The sequence below is a fragment of the Rhagoletis pomonella genome, unplaced genomic scaffold, assembly GCF_013731165.1.
Source record: "Rhagoletis pomonella isolate Grant_MI unplaced genomic scaffold, Rhpom_1.0 Rhpom_scaffold_00006, whole genome shotgun sequence".
Taxonomy (NCBI): Eukaryota; Metazoa; Arthropoda; class Insecta; order Diptera; family Tephritidae; genus Rhagoletis; species Rhagoletis pomonella.
In genome coordinates, this window is record NW_023458560.1 from 58728953 (window position 1) to 58747212 (window position 18260).

The following is an 18260-nucleotide window of genomic DNA, read 5'->3' on the forward strand; positions in this document are numbered from 1 at the left end:
CAAGCACTACCGACTACGTTTCCAATGCCGGTGGGAAGGAATTTTCCGCTTACATCGCAGTGCGCGTGTATGCTGCCGACTTCGCAGCAGCCAGTTTCGTCGTATTCAACTTCATCAATAGCAATGCCAGCGTCCGAAGCATTGCCGACTTCGTTTCCATTGCCAGTGGAACAGAATATTTCACTTACGTCGCAGTACGCGTGTATGTTGCCGACTTTGCAGCAGCCAGTTTCGTCGTATTCAACTTCGGGGCAGCCGTACTTGGCACATATGACGCAGCATACAACACAGCCGATGCCATTTACTCATGCGCACACATCACAGCAAGCAGCAGGAGCAACAAACGTTGGATTTGCAACTCCGTTAGAATATTCAAATCGATCAGCGCCTTGGTCTGATTCAGCATATATGAGAACGGGAGAGCGATGTTCGTATGTAACGAGAAACATACATACACATCAGTGTTGCCAGAACTTTTTGGACGAACCGGCTAAATTGGCAAATAAAACCGGCTAAAAACGGCTAAAATGCTTCAACTAAATTTCACATGTTTTATTTAAATAAATCACGATTAAAATGACTATTTCTTGGAGAGAAGTTACAAATTCGAGCCGGAAAAAATTTTGCCAGCAAGAATTTGCAATTAGGAAAAACATATGATTAATTTAATATAATTAATTTATTTAATTGCAATGATTCCAATGATATTCTTAATCGGAATGCAATCTCAACAGAGAGTAAGAAATTGAATCGTATGTTGAAGAAAGTCGGACTGACAAGATATACACACGTAGATCCTGTTTTTTGCCCACTGAAAGAATTTTAAAAATTCTATACAAATTTCTTTTGTTTGAAATGCAACCGTGGACACAAGCTGGCAGAGAAACTTGCAAATTTGCGTTCGTATATAAAATTGCAAGTTTCTCTACATGAGAGAGTATTTGGGAAAATTTTTTCTTACTATCTGATATTTTGAGTGATAATTCCCGCTGGATTTTCGACGAACAAACCTATTGTCTTCCCTACAAGGCCCTTTCAGACTGACCGATTCTCAATACACTCAAATAGAAACCAATACACATGAAAAACGCTGTAAAAATTTCGCTTCAATTTTAAGGCAGTAAAACAACGACCTTAAGTTAACATCAACCGAGGCCATATGTTGACAAGGGATGCAAAATCACAGTAACACAAAAGAACTGGTCAGATTTTTCAGAAATCCCTTCAATTCTGATGTAAAATATGATGTCAAAAGACTGCAGATCTCCCATTTGGATGACCGGTCATATGACCGGCAGATGTCTCGTAGGATTCCCAGAGAGTTTTGCTTTACATAAAAATTTGTGCTCTTTTATTTTCATTTTGACTCACTTCAGTGTTGGTTCCTTTAATTCAAGTTGGCATTCGGTTTTTGGAATTTAAATAAGTTCTCAGCAAAAAGTTTGTTTAAAAAAAGACATATGTGTACATAGTGCTTGAAAATATCAATTTTCCCTTACCTTAAACCTTTGGGAGTGGGCAAAAATGATGCTTTGTAATTTAGGCAGAATTGAATATGCGCTATCTGGGAAGACGATATCTACATGTAATATTTATTCTGTTTGTTGGCATTATATCCAAACACAAACGCATCTTAAGTATCTTAACAGTGAAACAATTTCTTATTTTCTAAGTTGGCGAATAAAACTTCACACTTAAAACTAAGAGATTTATAACAAACATTTTATGAAGAAAATCCCTTCTTCGTTTAAAATAAAAATAAGCGAATTCGGCCCAATTTCATACAACCCTGCCTGACATGAAAATTTTCTCCACGATAAGGGTAGTAGCCATTTCTAACAGATTTTGGGTCGCTTAGTCAAAAATGGAAACATATATACATATTTGATATTTAAGAAAACAAGGCAAATTACAAAATCGGCTAAAAACGGCTAATTTTTTTCTGCAAAACGGCTAACAAATCGGCTGCCGGCTAAATCGAAATTTCTCCGGCTGTTTGCTATCGCAACCGGCTAAATCTAGCCGGAAAACGGCTAAAATGGCAACACTGATACACATACAGGCTAACCTAATATTCACGCACGCCGCCAATTTACTGTCAAAAATTTCTCATGCACATACAACTTGTATGGGACCAACCGAAATTGAACGGCGTGCGTATGAAGCTAACTCAATTTCCAATTTTTGTTCTGCGTGACATTTTGATTTGACGTTTCGCTCAATGAAATCAAATGCAAACGCACGCAAGCCAATTTCGGGTGACGCAAAAAAACAAATTCGACGGCGTGCGTACCACGCAGAACAAAAATTGGAAATTGAGTTAGCTTCATACGCACGCCGTTCAATTTCGGTTGATCTCATACAAGTTGCATGTGCATGAGAACTTTTTGACAATAAATTGGCGGCGTGCGTGAATATTAGGTTAGCCTGTAAGCCGAGTGAAATAGCAGCGATTCTGCCAGAGTTCAACCCTACTGACAACACATATTCATCAATACAATTCATCGAGAGAGTTGAGCAGTTGAGAGCAATGTATAACTGGGAAGCAGTGCTGCCAACTATTTTGGAGTAAAAAAATCCAAATTTTTATAAAAACCCGCCAGAAAAAGCTAAATTCCACAAAACAAAAGCCGAAGAATAAATAGGTTCATATTAATTTAATTTTAAGCAAATCATTGGAAACATTACTTGAAATTAAAATTTGAAATCGAATAATACAGAATACAAGTTATGTTTAAGCAAAAAATAAAATTCAATTCTCATATAAAAAATTTAAGTGTACCGTTATTTTCTTCATGATCCAATGATCGGATGTAAACCAAATAAGTATGGGACCACACATGAGTTACCGCCTTTTCTTTAAAAAAATAATTATAGAAATCGGTTAACGTGGTCCAAAGTTATGCGGTGACATATGTACATAACAAAAATATATTGCAACGAATTGATGGAGGTTTCGAAGTCGGTTAAAAAGTTAATATAACTTATGTATGAAAATTTCAGTCGAACGTTATTTTTTAACTAAACTTTCAGTTTTCACAAAAGTTAGGCAGGTTACAACTCATTTATAATTTTATATAAATTATCATCGGACTGATTATTATAATCGATACTCTCGTTTTCGTATGCCTTATTTGTTCCAATCATCTTTAAATAACTTCTTGGAATTTCATAGTCTGTGCAGCACTTATTATGCCTTTTAAGACCGTATCTGGAAATTTATGTTATTTAATATAAAACTTCTACACGAGTTGTTTATAAAAATTGTACCTTATACTTAATATAGCATTTATAGTAATTAAGTGTATACTGTTGCGTAGCTTTGTTTTCACCAAGTTTAGCTGACTGAATAATCGTTCCACGTCTGCATTAGACCAAGGCAGTGAAAGTAAATGAAGTGCAAATTCCGCCAAATCGGGAAACAATTTGTTACCACCTGCATCCGTATAAGTTTGAACTTCTGCCCAAAATTGCATTGTATTGCTTATATTATTCCATTTTACAAAATTAATTCTATTATACTGAATTATAATTTTTTCTATCATATCGTCACTGTAATTAAAATGTTTTAAAACATCTTCTATCTCCTCATGCGATGCACGTAAAACATTGCCCACTGAAAACATATTAACTTTTTTAATCGTATCGAAATTATCTGGTAACCTGCAATAATAACATTTTTCAAATAATTTTATATTAATACGTATGTATATGTGCATGCTACTATTATACCTTTGTTTTAGTTGGTTGATAAGCACTACTACAAAATTTGTACATATTGTTCTTATATATTTTTCTGATTCCTCGGTTAGCCCAGAGGAGGATTTCATCTCTAATATTTTCTTTTCGAAGTTATATCCCAAATAGCAACTTTTATTGATATATTGCTCAAAATCAATCGAGATTACATCTACATCATTATCTGGGCTAATGATTTTACTTTTTAAAGAATTAATTACAACTGCAAAGTCTTTAAGTAATTTCGTCGGGTCAGTATTGTTACTTTGAAAGCTATTATTAAGAGCAAGTAACTCGGCAAGTATTGGTTTCAAAAACAGAAGGTAGAGATAATTTCGTTCATCTTTATACATTTCGTACAGAATTTCTGCTTTATGACATTTTTCAGAATTGCTAGTAATACCAAAATGTGTCTTCAACTCCAGCCACTGCTGTAGTATTCGCGATACGGTCCCTTCAATTGAAAGCCATCGTGTGTCGCTAACTCTTGGAATTTTTAACGGCGCCTTGAAAACAAAAGATAATCAGGCAGGTTCTGCAATTCATTTCCGAGTGAATTTCAATCAAATTAGCGTTGAAGTCAAATTGACAGGGGTTGAAATTCACTCGGAACTGAATTGCAGAACCTGCCTGTATATAATATAATTGCATTGTATTTTTCCTAATACTTGTATATGAACATATGTTAGCTTATATTTACATTTTCATCGTTGATTATCTGAAAAATCTGTTTGTATTGTAATCTGCGACTGGAACTTTTACTGAACCAGTTGTAAGTCTCATAAATTAGAAATTCAAGGCCGTGAGGAAGGCACTCTTTAGAAGCATGATTAATTGCCAACTGGATAGAATGGCAGACACATTTGACCAAAGTTAGAGATGGAATTTCTCGCTTTAATTCCGTGTAGACACTTTTGTTGCGACCAACCATGACGTTGGCGTTGTCTGTACCAATTCCGATAAGTTTATTAATATTTAGTTTAAGCTTTTTTAATTCTTTTTTCAGACAGTCCACTATACCACCAGAATCTGCATTTTCCAGTTCTGCTAGTGATAGAAACGTAGATATAATTCGGTTATGCGTTTTACTGAAGTAGATGATGACAATGCCTAAACATACATAGAAGAAAATTTAGATTAGAATTTTCAACTAGCACAATAATGTTTTACCGACTTACCGAGAAGTTTTGTTACACTAATGTCAGTGGATTTGTCCAGTAACAAACTAAACTTGGAATCGCCGATGTCCGTCCTTAATTCTTCAAAAAAGTGCGGAGCCAACACATTTTTTATAATATTTGTACACTTCGTTCTATGCAGCCGTATCTCAATCGCATCACTAAATTTTTTTTTGCACATTTCACTTAAATGGTCCACAGGCGCAATGGAGCTCCGCTGCTTTTAACGATGCAGGTTTGAATGGTAGCTTAGTTTGATTTACAATGTTCCCACTCATGGTTTCATGTTTTTTTGTCTTGGCGTGAGCCAGCAAGTCGCTTAATTTTGATATTAAGGAGGTTTTGCAGTAAACACAGTATGCACGTCCTTCGTCGTCCGTTTCTTGCCGAATCCATGGCTTTAAAGTTGGATGCTTAGACCACTCAGGTCGAAATTTCTGCTTGTAATTTGATTTTATCATTTTACTTAAATATCACGTTATGATTTATGTACATATTTTGCAACGCCTATGCTGTTTGCGAAATTCAAATTCCCTGCAACTGGTATACTTCTTCATGTCAAAAGCTCCATTCACAATATCCAACAAAGAGAGTAGCCAAATTGTAGTGTTATTAGAGAACGTAGAATTATCTACGATATTTGATGTTATTAAAAACTAAAATTTTAAATCCGTAATCATATATATTATATATACTATATTGTCTAAGGGAAAAAGCTAAAAATCCGACAAAAAATTTCTCAAAAAGCTAGAATTCCCGCTTCCCGCAATTTCTCATTTCCTCCCGCTAAATGGACTTCGAAAAAGCCAGATCTGACGGGAAAAGAGCTAAATTGGCAGCCCTGCTGGGAAGATACATTTGTAATTTTTGCTGTTCTCAGTAGGCTGGGGGGGGGGTTGCAAAGCGATGGGCTGATGCTCAGCCAGCATTCCGGGAATGGAGCGAATTTGTAGTTGCGTTTTTGACGGATTTTCCGTATGTGAGAAATTCAGCGGATACTCATATTAGAATGATGAACACCAAAATGAATAAGGGTGAGAAATTAATAGAATATTATTATAAAATGCTGGCAATAGGCCGGCGAGATAATATCGATGACAGTTCGATAATTCGATATGTTGTGAACGGATTGGCCGACGATAATTCGCGTAAAACATTGAGTGCGATGAAGTTTTCAAAGTGTGCTGACTTGTTGCAATCATTTATGAATTTATCTACTAGTTTTGAGAATCGAAATAGGTTTAGCGAAGTTGCCTACAGAAGCACGGCGCAGCAGTCATCGCATGTGTTAGCGGACGTGAGTAAAAATAATGCAAATAAAAGTGAAAACGGACCAATTTGCTACAATTGTAGGGAAAGGGGGCACATAGCTAGGAATTGTGTGAAACCCAAAAGGAAGGTTGAGACAAAACATGTTGACCGTGTACATCAGATAGCAAGTGACGAATATGAGGAAAGTGGACAATGTGTAGAAAGTGAAACATCAATCAACAATAGGTTCGTTCCTTATATTTTTGGACTAAAATCTGAAAAGTGTCAAAATGTCAGAGCGTAAGCGAAATGCGCTCCCTAAAAGAGAGTAACAGGAAAATTAAAGGAACGCAAAAAACCAAATTTTTAGTCCAAAGAATGGCAACAACAAAACTAACGTCAAATAAGAACAGAAATGTATGTACAAAACACATTCACACAAGCACAAGCACAATAAACACTTGCTATATCAATTATTTTTTGCCTCCTTCCAATTTCAATTCATTTCTTTTACTTCTTAGATTATTCTCACTTTTTGCGTATTCTTTAATTTCCGTTAATTTAAATTCAGTTGAGTTTGACACTTTTCAGGATTTTGCCAGAAAAAATTCTTCTGACTAAATCTGACTACTTCGGACTGATGAGAGTCGCTCTCACTGACTGTTGCTCTCTCATTTTTGCTGTCATTTCCGAGTTAAGGAACGCTTTTTGGACTAAATCTGACTACTTCGGACTTTTTCTGACTATTTCTGGGAGATAAGGAACGCGCATAATATTGGTGATAAAAATGTGTGCATGGAATTGTGTAAGGAAATTACAGTCATAGGAAAGACAGAGTTGAGATGTAAAGCGCTCATTGATTCGGGTAGCAGCAAATCCTTAGTGAAGCGGTCGATTGCTGAGAAGTGTGGTTTATGTGTCATTGCGTGTAATGAAAAGTTAATTGGTTTTGCTGGTGGTGAGGTTGTTTGCCACGGAAAAGTATCAGCGCGCATTAGATTTGATGATGTGTTACGTATTGTCGAGTTGCTAATTATAAATTACTCCGTGATGACGCATGACGCACTTATCGGAATCGACGTGCTGGCTAAAGGAAAAGTTGTGATTGAGGGTGGCATATGCAGAGTTATGGCAATTAGTAGAAGTGCTTTAGATATTAGTAGTACACTGGAAGCGAATGTGGAGCAAAATTTAATTGATTTAGTGAATGCATATGCGAATTGTTTCGGAGAAAAGTTGCCCGAATTGGGAAAGTCAAGAACATTCAAGATGGAAATTAAGTTAACGTCTCAGAGACCAATAGTTAAAAAGCCGTACAGTATTCCAATCCCGAAACAGCTCGTAGTCGGGAAAATAGTTGACGAATTGTTGCATTTGGGCATTATTCGGAGGTCAAATTCGCTGTATGCATCACCGGTCGTTTTGGTGCGTAAACAGAATGGCGAAGATAATCTCTGTGTAGATTTTCGCGGGCTGAACACAATAACCGAAAAGCAGCCGTGGTTGATGCCTACAGTGGATGGAGTTTTGGCAACATTGTCTGGAAAGAAATTTTACACTACGTTAGACCTTATGTCTGGTTATTACCAGATTGAAGTAGAAGAAGATTCCAAACCGTTTACTGCATTCGTAACGCCCAGTGGACATTTTGAGTTTAACAGAATGCCATTTGGCTTACGAAATGCTCCGTGTACTTTCCAGAGGATGATGTCATAATTAATTGCACCTTTGAAGAGAGCAGTAGTTAGTTATGTAGACGAGGTTATTATAGCGACTGAGACCGAGGACGAAAACTTATTTTACTTGGAGGAATTTCTGAAAATTATTCAGCAAGAGGGGTTAACATTAAGGCTATCGAAGTGCTCATTTTTGAGGAGAGAGGTTACTTTCTTAGGGCATCAGGTTGATGTTAGTGGCATTTGGCCGGGGAATTTGAAAACTTCAGCGATAGAAGCATATCCGACTCCGCATAATCAGTTAGAAGTTCGACGGTTCTTGGGATTGAGTTGGTTCTTCCGCAAGTTTGTTCCCCGATATGCTCAAATCGCTAAACCCCTTACCCAGCTAACGAAGAAGAGCGCACATTTTATATGGGATTCGGAGTGTGAAGAAGCGTTCCGACTATTAATTAAATTAATTATTAGAGCCCCAGTGCTTACAATTTATGATGTCACGAAAGAGCACGAACTTCATACCGACGCCTCGAGTGTAGGCATCGCAGCTATTCTGTTGCAAAATGAGGGAAACGATTTGAAGCCAGTAGCGTATTATAGCCGAACGTGTACACCGCAGGAGAAAAATTATCATGTGTACGAATTAGAAGTCCTTGTAGTTGTTGAAGCTTGTGAAAGGTTCAGAATGTTCTTACCGGGGAAATGTCAATCACAACAGCGAAGACGTCGAAACCAATGGTACCAAGGGTAGCGCGTTGGCTTTTAAGACTTTTGGAGTATGACTGCAATATAGTGCACCGCTCCGGGTCTTTGATGAGTCATGTTGACGCCATGAGTCGTTCGCCAGCTGAACGAAATTATAAACATTTTGCAGAGTAGTGATACTGGCGGCCAACGAAGCGATATCCGTTCAAATTATTGCCTGAAAAGCAATCGATTGTTTCGAAAAGTGGAGCACGGGCGGCAATTGCTAGTTGTTCCAAAGGGTATGCGATGGCGCGTACTCAAGCTTTGCCATGATGACGTCGGGCATCCTGGTGTAGACGGAACTATAAAAAGAATCGGACAAAATTTTTGGTTCCCACGGATAAGGAATTTTGTCAAGGGTTTCATAAAATCTTGCATTGAGTGTTGCTACCACCGCGAACCGACGATCAAGGAGTGTGAACTGTACGGAATGGATATACCACAGTTGCCATTCCAAACGCTGCATGTAGACCATCTGGGACCATTGATTAAAAGTCGATGTGGTTACGAATATGTGCTCGTTATTGTAGATGTCCTTACGAGATACTCGGTAGTTTGTCCAACACGTTCTACGAAAACCAAGCCTGTATTGGATGCATTAAACCAGCTCACTCTTTATTTTGGCTTACCACAAATAATTGTGTCGGACCGTGGGACTGCGTTTACGTCGGCTGCATTCAGTAATTTTTGTCAAAAGAATAACATTCAACATATTAAGGTAGCAGTACGAACGCCGCGATCAAATGGCTTAGCAGAGCGCGTAAACCAAGCTGTGTTGGCATATTTGAGGACATCGACTGACGAAGCAAAGGACTGGGATACACATATCCGCATGTTGCAGTGGTCACTGAACACAAAGGTGAATGCAACAACGAAATTTGCACCGATCGACCTAGTATACGATTTTCCGCTACGCGATCTGAGCGGGAACAAAATATTGGCAGCGCTACAAACGGACGATGAGCAACTACATATGCAAGGACGACGTAATGAAGCAATTCATAACATCGAAGAGGCGAGGGTTAAATGGAAGGCCAAATTCGACGCCAGACATAGAAAACCACTGCCATATGAGGAAGGTGCTTTGGTCCTCATAGAAGCTCCACTACAAAGTACAGGCAAATCGCGGAAGTTGCAGCCAAAGTACAAAGGCCCATACGTTGTCAAGAAAGTCCTACGATTCGACCGATATGTCATCGAAGATATTGAGGGCATGCAACACTCGCAACGAAGGTATAGTACAATTGCAACGTCAGACAAGATGAAGCCGTGGTGTGCCTTGTTCCCTGAGATCGATGAAGACAGTGATGACGGTGATCACGATGATGGTAACAACGCAGGCTAACTCGGGATGAGTTTCTGTCAGGAGAGGCCGAGCTGTCATCGCTAATTACATATTCATTGGCATCTCTATTTATTCATTTTATAATATTTGTCTTTCATTCATTATTTTGTATTCATTCTAATTTCATAACGTTCATTCTTACTGTCGGTATACTGAAATACTCATCTTGTTGGTTTTTGTATGTGAATTCATTTTATGTAAATATAAAATGAGGCAGTCGTTAATTTGAACTGAATAAAGCTGGTTGTCCTGAATCTGTCTGTAGCGACACTAATATCTATCAATAGATACCATTACCATTACTATTACAATCGTCAATACTATTACAATCATCAATACCTTTACCATTACTATTACCATTACCATACTATTTCCATTATCATTACCATTTACCATTTCTATACCAGTATTTATCATCACCATTACTCTTATCTATCAATAGGCACCATTACAGTTACCATTACCATTGGCATTACAATTATCATTACCATTACAAGTGCCACTACCATTACCAATGGCAATACCATTATATATGATTAAATGGCAATACTATTACCATGACCATTACTCTTACCATTACTAACACCATTACTATTACCATTCCTATTACCATAATCATTTCCATCACCAATGCCATTCTCACTCCTGTTACTATTAAAATTAGCATTTGCCAATATAATTGATTCATTTTTGGAACAAATTTTCGACATCCCTTGGCAAATTTGGTTTGGAGACAAACCGTCTCGACGTAGTGCCATATTCAAGGTGAATTTTCATTTTCAACACTTTCCATTATCTTTGCCATTAACTTAAAAAAGAGGGCACATTCAATTCTAAGATTTCGTAAATTCATATCACTTCCTTTCAATGATTTTTATATATCACATTAATTTTTTCAATTTTAAGACAATGCCCAGCGCTTTCCACTTTAAACTCATACAGTTACAGAAATATACACTCAGTTGATAGCAGCAGAGTATTCCGAAAAAAAACACTTCCTCATCTTTACTTACTAAATAGCCGATCAATAAATTCACTGCCACCGACATAGTAGAAACCACCCACTGCGCCCACATTCAATCAATGCCTATGCAATTAAAATGACGTTTTGGAAAGTAAAGATGCAACGGAAAAATTATTAAACAGTTTTAAGATTCGAAAAGGAAGAGTAAAATCTTGAAAGAGTCGAGTGCACAGCGGGTGATCCTTGAAGCGAATAAAAACAGTGATAGAAAGAAACGCCTAAAAACGAAACCAAAACTTTTGAGTAGCCTATACAGAATCAATATGTTCAAACTATCGACAATCGATTATGAAGATAATTGTGGCACATTGTGCGGCATCATGCCACATACCCTCAGCAATACTTCAACACATCTACTTGGCATTCTGCATCAAATCATGCATTGAATTATGACGCGGCGTGGCAAGTTCAACGTTGAAAAAGTGCAGTGTTGAAGGCTTTGCCGGCGGGTGTTCGCCTCGACTTTTGCTGTAAAGTGGCTAAAGCGGGCAAGAAAGAAAGAAGAATGGGCTGGAGTAGTTTAAGATAAATGGAAAAATAAATAAGAAGTGAAAATTGTGTGCCACTGGCGTTGAATCGGAAGTACATATATGAATGATGAGCTGGTTGAGAGCGTGGTGCTTACATATTCTATAATTAATAACTATGACCTTGCATACAACTACTGACGGTGCGTAAAGGAGAAAGATATGAAATTGCAAGCTGACAAATTCGAGGACTTGTAAATTTCATAGATTTTTACCAAGATCGCTGGGGTGGGTTTTAGATTTTTATCTGAATATGAGAACTTAACTCAAAAGGTTCTTACTTATGCTAAGAAGAAGAGACATTGCTTAAGTGAATATTAATAAGGACAGCCTCATAACTTGAGCTAAAAGCAGATGGCAGTTATGATAGTCTCGTGAATATAACAGTCACAACAGATGAGCGTAACCTACATTTGAAGACAATACAGGGCGGACAGAGGTATTCAGCTCATCGAACGTATCCGAGCTGCTGCTAATACTTCATGAAATAATGTTCTGAAAAGGATCATAAGCTATAGATTTCAGATAAGGCGTGAGACGAAAAAAGCAACGCACTTCCGGAAATAAAAGCGCAAATAGGCTGGAGAAAACGTGGCCAGATTGAAGTTAATACGTTTTGATATGTGTGCCTTCATATATGCACACCGCCTCATTGTTTTCTCTAAGGATCAGAGAGGTTAGTTAATGGGGAAGAAGAACGATCGGGCATTGTATAATAACCTTTTGAAGTCCATACTCAATCGAGAGTTGAGGTCGAATTGCGGCATTCGATATCGAACGCAACTCTAATTGAAATTTTGAGATCACGGCATTCAATAGCGTGTACGCTCCATCATCTTAAATTGTATTGGGGGGAAAACCGCTGTCATTTCATTCAATTACAATCGGAACGAGTAATAATTCGATCACGACGGAGTTCGAGCAGGTATTGTCTTTTTGACTCCATGAGTACAACGATATTATTCAGCTTACTGACTTTGTTAGTGTTTTCCAGGCAAAACTATCTTCTATTACTGATTCCTGTCGTCTTTTAAGGCGTTAAAGCTTATGCCACTGCCAAGGAAAACGGGTCCCCATTTTCTCAGACATCCGGCCACCACTACGCTTCAGGCGTCCTTTACAACAAAGGCTACGCTTATTTATGATAACCATTTTTGGTACCGTTATTAGTCAGTTAAAAGCAGATTCTGTCTGGGTCTCTGTTCACTTAAACTCTCCCAGCAACGGGGCTGCAGATACGTTAACCAAGGAATGTTGACTTTGGACTCAAACGAGGATCGTATCCCACCACCAATCGTAGCTAAATATGTACATATATTTACATATGCAAGAACATTCTTTTTGCAACCTTTAGACCCATGTCCAGTTAGTATAGCCCACAGTTGAAGTTGTGAGGCTGGTGGCAGTTCTAATGGGCTGGCACCGACACCAAAAGGCTGGGAATCCTATACATGATACAATATTAAACTTTTGCTTATATATGCATAGCTGTAATGAAGTATCTCAACACATTCAATTTTCTTTTTGACATTCGATATTTATGGTATCAACCATGATACAATAATTTTTAGAAGGTAGTTTCACTTCTTCTTCTTATGCGCCATGTTAGCTATCTGACAGAAAACGTGTTTCGTATTTTTTGTTGTACCAACTTAAAAAAAATAAAAATCTAGCTTACAGTTAATATGGATCGGATAAACAAAGTGGCGATCTCACAATAAAGGTTAGCGATTCAAACTGACATTATAGCCACATACGTGGTTGGCCATGAAACACATAAAGATGTTGGTTGATAGTGCAGAGACGTGCTATATATGTATGTCTGAGCTGAATTTAAGTTAATACTCTGGCGAAAATCAGATAAGAATGGAAAAAGTTTATTTCATATTTTTAAGGGGGGCAGCATCGAGTTCTTTGCTGGATATCTAACTGGCCATACCCACTTTCACGGAATGTTATCTTTGTCTTGAAGACGATGAGACGTCGGACCAAATTCTGTATGAATGTCTCTTGCGTTGGTCAAACTAAGGCTGAAACACTTGAATATGCCCAAAGTCAAACTCTTTATTATTAAGAATTTTGGTTAGGTGAACTCTTTTCAGCATTTATTATGGAAGTTGATGGTATCTTAGACTGACAGGTTTAAGGATAGAAAAGATAGGCCCAATTTAGCAGCTAACTTAGTTCCAAATATGGATCCTTGGGACTTCTTTCCGTACACTCATTTCGACAACCTTTGTAACGTTTGCTTCCTTCATGCTGAGGATACTACTGGGGTCGGATAAAATTTCCTTGGTCGACCGGAAGTTTCACACTCGCGAAGTACATACATACATACGTATATAAGTACTTTTATGTATGTACATACATATGTACATTAGCAAAGTTTATTATTCAACTGCATTCGCCACAAAACGTTTTGAGATTGTTATAGCTGCAAAGCAATAAAAATACATACATATGCACATAACGTAATTGTGCTTAACTAAATAATTGCTCGCAGCGTTTTTAAATAGGAAAACAAGCGATCACATGTACATACATACGTACATGCATAAATTATATTTCAGCTAGTTAGCATAGGTGTTTGTTTGTGTGAAATGCGCAATTAAATGAAGTTTAGAAAATTAGTTTGTACGCAGAATAATAAATTTGTATTTGAAGATAGACTTAAGCGAAATTTTTCAAGTTCGAGGTTTATCGGCAAGTGCACTTCGATTAGAACCTTGGATGTTTCTTCACACCGCTTTGCCCAGTTGCCAAACTCGGCTTTTGAGTATCCCAAAGGAAGCGGACTTCTCGCGATAATCTGGTTTAAATCCCTGCAACTAATAACAGCCTTCCACGGTTTCGCAGAACTCCCTCTATAAGTCTCGTTTAGCCATTTTATTATTCGATCCAAGATAAGATAAAGTATTGATTTTATTTCACTTCAACGTTATCTACGAAACTGAAACAGCGGGGATTCGCGTGAATATTTATCAGACAATGTCGTATCAACAGGCGGCTTTGTTAGTCCATCTTCGACCAGATGTACCTTGCAGTTGCACATGTCCTGGTATTCGCTCAACGCCCGCGTAGCTGACACCATCTGAAGCCCATCTGTCAAAGAGCCGTACTGCAAGTAATCGAAGCTACCCCAAATCTATCTTCTAGCGATGAGATCAACTCGAGTTTAACTTTCCTAGACAATTCATCCGCAACAGAAGGGAGCCAGACCCAAAGGTCAAATATTCACCTATAAGCTTTGGGCGTGTCGTGATTGCGTTGAAAACACTCAGAAAAAAGTTAGCTAAATACATTTCTCTCAACACATGAGAAACTAATTTAGTTGACGTAACTCAACTCGTTTCTCAGCTATGAAAAGGTAAACTTAAGGTTGCAAATAACATATAGATTTTGGTTCCCATTGGAGACGGTTAAGACGTGTCGCATAGGGGAAATACTTCAGATTCCTCTAAGGAGACTCAAGAAATTAAAATTAACTTTTTTTCATCTAATACCCAAAATCGGTACTACCTTAATCGAAGATATCACATGTAAATTTTGGTCCCGATTGAAATCGGTTGAGGCGTGTCGCAAAGGGGTCAAAGGCTAGATGCCTCTAAGGACTCAAAAAGTTAAAAAAAAATGTTTTTTCATTTAGTGCCCAAAATCGATACGACTAAAGTCGAGCCGATTAAAGTCGGCTAAGACCTCGTCATAAGGTAATCTGAACTTTGACCCCTGTGCGCCACGTCTTAACCGTTTTCAATCGGGACCAAAATTAATAGTGATGTCTTCGGCAATGATTGCATCGATTTTGGGTATTAGAGGAAAAAAATCAATATTAATGTTTTGAGTCTCCATAGAGGACTCTGAATAATGCCCCCTGTGCGACACGCCTTAACAGATTTCAATCGGGACCAAAATTTATATGTGATATCTTCGACTATAGTAGCGTCGACGTAGGGCTTGAGGCTTAGGAAATCTGATGTAAAAATTGTCTCCTTACATTTAGGGACCACTCTAATGCACATAAGTTAATATTTACTTATAGATATAAAAAGGAAAATCAAGGTTGCACTTTAAGGAAAGATATCAAAGTAATTTTCTATTGCTTTTTCTATATATGCACAATGTCCTTTAAATAAGAGAAAATTACATTTAATTTGCCTTAAGAAGTAGCTCAATGCAATACTAACCGGCCTGGAATAATGGGCACACATCGATCGCCACATTACGCTATAAAAATATCTTTTCAGAAACGTTTGCCATTGAGTGTGCGCTGCGTAAAATGAAAAATTATTGTGATTATCCTTGCAAAGCACCTTCATGCATACATTCATATACATATAAGTATGTATGTATGTACATTAGGTTGGTCTAAAAACGCATGTGAAAAAGTAAAGTCGGAATTTTTTTGCTTTCACCCCCTAGGAGTGTTCTACACCGAAAAAATATACCTCAATTTTTTTATTTTGAAATCAAAAAATATTTAGAGGTCGCTCAAAACGCTCATGTATTTTATATGGAAAAAATCGACTATTCGTAGAAATGGTATAGAATTTTTGAAAATCAATATTTTACGATATTTCTCTTCAAGAGATTCCTAATTATAATACCCAATTTTTTATTTAACCTTTTTTTATAGTAACTATATTTTAAAATATATTATATTAATAAAATATAAAAAATGTAATGGTGGGACCAATAAAAAATCTTCAGTATTCAAAAATGGTTAAATAAACAAATGGTTATTATTATTGGAAGTCTCCTGAAGAGAAACAAAGTTTACCGAACGAAAAAAATATTGATTTTTAATGGTTCTATACTATTTCTACGAAAAATGTTTTTTTCCCCATATAAAATACATGGAAAACTTTGAGCGCGTTGAGCGACCACTAACTATTTTTTGAATGCAAAATAAAAAAGAGGAGTATATTTTTTGGTGTAGAACAACCCTAGGGGGTGAGAGCATACAACTTCCGACCTTACTTTTTTTGACCACCCTAATGTACCTACATACATATAGAATGGCAAAAAAAATGGTGTACTGCGCCTTGGAAGGAGACTAGCTATATAACATAGGGATAAGATAAAATGAAAAAAACTAAGCATATAAAAAATGAATTTTATAATCGAATCACTGTGACGCTAAGACGCATGCGCTGTGCACACTTACATATGTACATTCATACAATAAAATTGGCTACAATCGCTGCCTGCCGTTAGCTTATTTCAATGTTGCATATTAATGCAACCTGTCATAGCGCACATCATTTATTGTCATTTTCTGCGCGAATCACGCTCCTTTAGAGCGGCTGCTGCTGTAGCTGCCACCGCTGGCTCAGGCTATGTTCTCACTGTACTAGTGTTTTTAATACCAATTTTACAATCAAATTAATTGGTCATGCTAACGCAAGATTACACAGCAGCTACCCTGTGCGGAAAATCTCTAGATCTGAAATGGGGCACTTCTAGTACATTTAGACCCAGCACTGGTTCGCGATAAATCTCTTTTGCATGCAAGCAACTGGCGAATTTAACATGGCGATGTCCTAGGAAGTGTCAATTGTGCCCCCCGCTGCATCCCTTTTTCGATAGTTCTGAACTAGTCCTAAATTCTATAGTTCCGAACCAGTTCTAAAATCGACAGACGAAAAAAAAAAGTATCATGATTTTTCAATCTTTTCGGTTCTTCCGTGTGCGATTTTACATTATTTTCAAAGAATTTGTTTGAATGATTGTAAGAAATGTACGTTTACTTACCTTACTGTAGCTGACTTTGCAGAGGTGCTCGCTGTTATTGTAACTATGAAATAGCATCTGCGAAGTATAGAATAGAAGCGTATTTGAACGAAAAAGCCGCCGAACACATATCTATGTAAAGTAAACAAGCCCCCCGCTGCATCCCTTATTCGATAGTTCCGAAATAGTTATAAATTCGACAGATAGGATCTAGTTCGTTCTGCATCCCTTTTTCTATAGTTCCGAACCATTTTTAAATTCGTCACTTTAGATATAGATTTGAAGTGAAAAAAACTGAAAAAATTAGTTTCTTAAAAGTACCACTTTTCGCCGATTTTGGACTGGTGGGGATATAGTTCCTATCGGACTAGTTCCTTTTTGGCGATAAAGACCTAGTACGTAACTAGAAATTTGATTCACTAGTCCGCGGTTTCCCTGCAGGGTATATATATATAGACACACACACACACACACACTCAAACATAGCAGCAAGCGAACCCAGCAGGGAGCAGTGCCGATGTAGAGGTGAAGAAAACTGCTGCGCTGCAGGCTAATCCAAACGGTATCCTTGAAGGCAGAGCTCTCTGCCGCTGTTTGTGTGTGTATGTGTGTGTTTCTTCCTTTTGAGTATATATGTATGTATGCATGTGTGCAGGGGTTGCATTTGCATGCAGTCAATGGCGCAAGGGTTTATTAATTGTATGCCATCGCATCAGCGTTTACCCTTAAATGCGGCGGAAAAACGACGCCCTATAGAATAATATTCTGCTGTTTGTTTTTTTTTCATTCTTCTCTAAAATTTCATTGCTGCTGCAGCATACCAACAAATAATATTTGCTTTTTCGCCCCTTTTATCTTCTATGCAATACACAGGCGTAGTATCCTTGCGCGCTTCGTATTAGTGCTCCTTAACGCTCAGCGGCGTTACTAATTTATGTAAATATTGGTAAATGCTGGAGGTGACGACGATGACTGTAATGCTCTTCTCGCTCTTTGCTTCGCCTCAGCCTCAGTTAAATTCGTTCCACAATATTTATTATTTTATTT

At 37.5% G+C, this 18260-nt stretch overlaps 1 protein-coding gene across 1 annotated transcript; it reads right to left on the reverse strand.

Annotated features, from left to right (window-relative positions):
* Positions 1 to 2989: 2989 nt before the first annotated feature.
* LOC118741722 lies at positions 2990 to 5094 on the reverse strand. The gene is made up of 4 exons (XM_036473691.1): positions 4439 to 5094; positions 3733 to 4244; positions 3271 to 3663; positions 2990 to 3211 (listed from the first exon to the last, which is right to left on the reverse strand). The coding sequence occupies exons 1-4, from the start codon at positions 4667 to 4669 to the stop codon at positions 3055 to 3057; spliced, it is 1293 nt and encodes a 430-aa protein (XP_036329584.1). The 5' UTR covers positions 4670 to 5094; the 3' UTR covers positions 2990 to 3054.
* Between the last annotated feature and the right edge of the window lie 13166 nt (positions 5095 to 18260).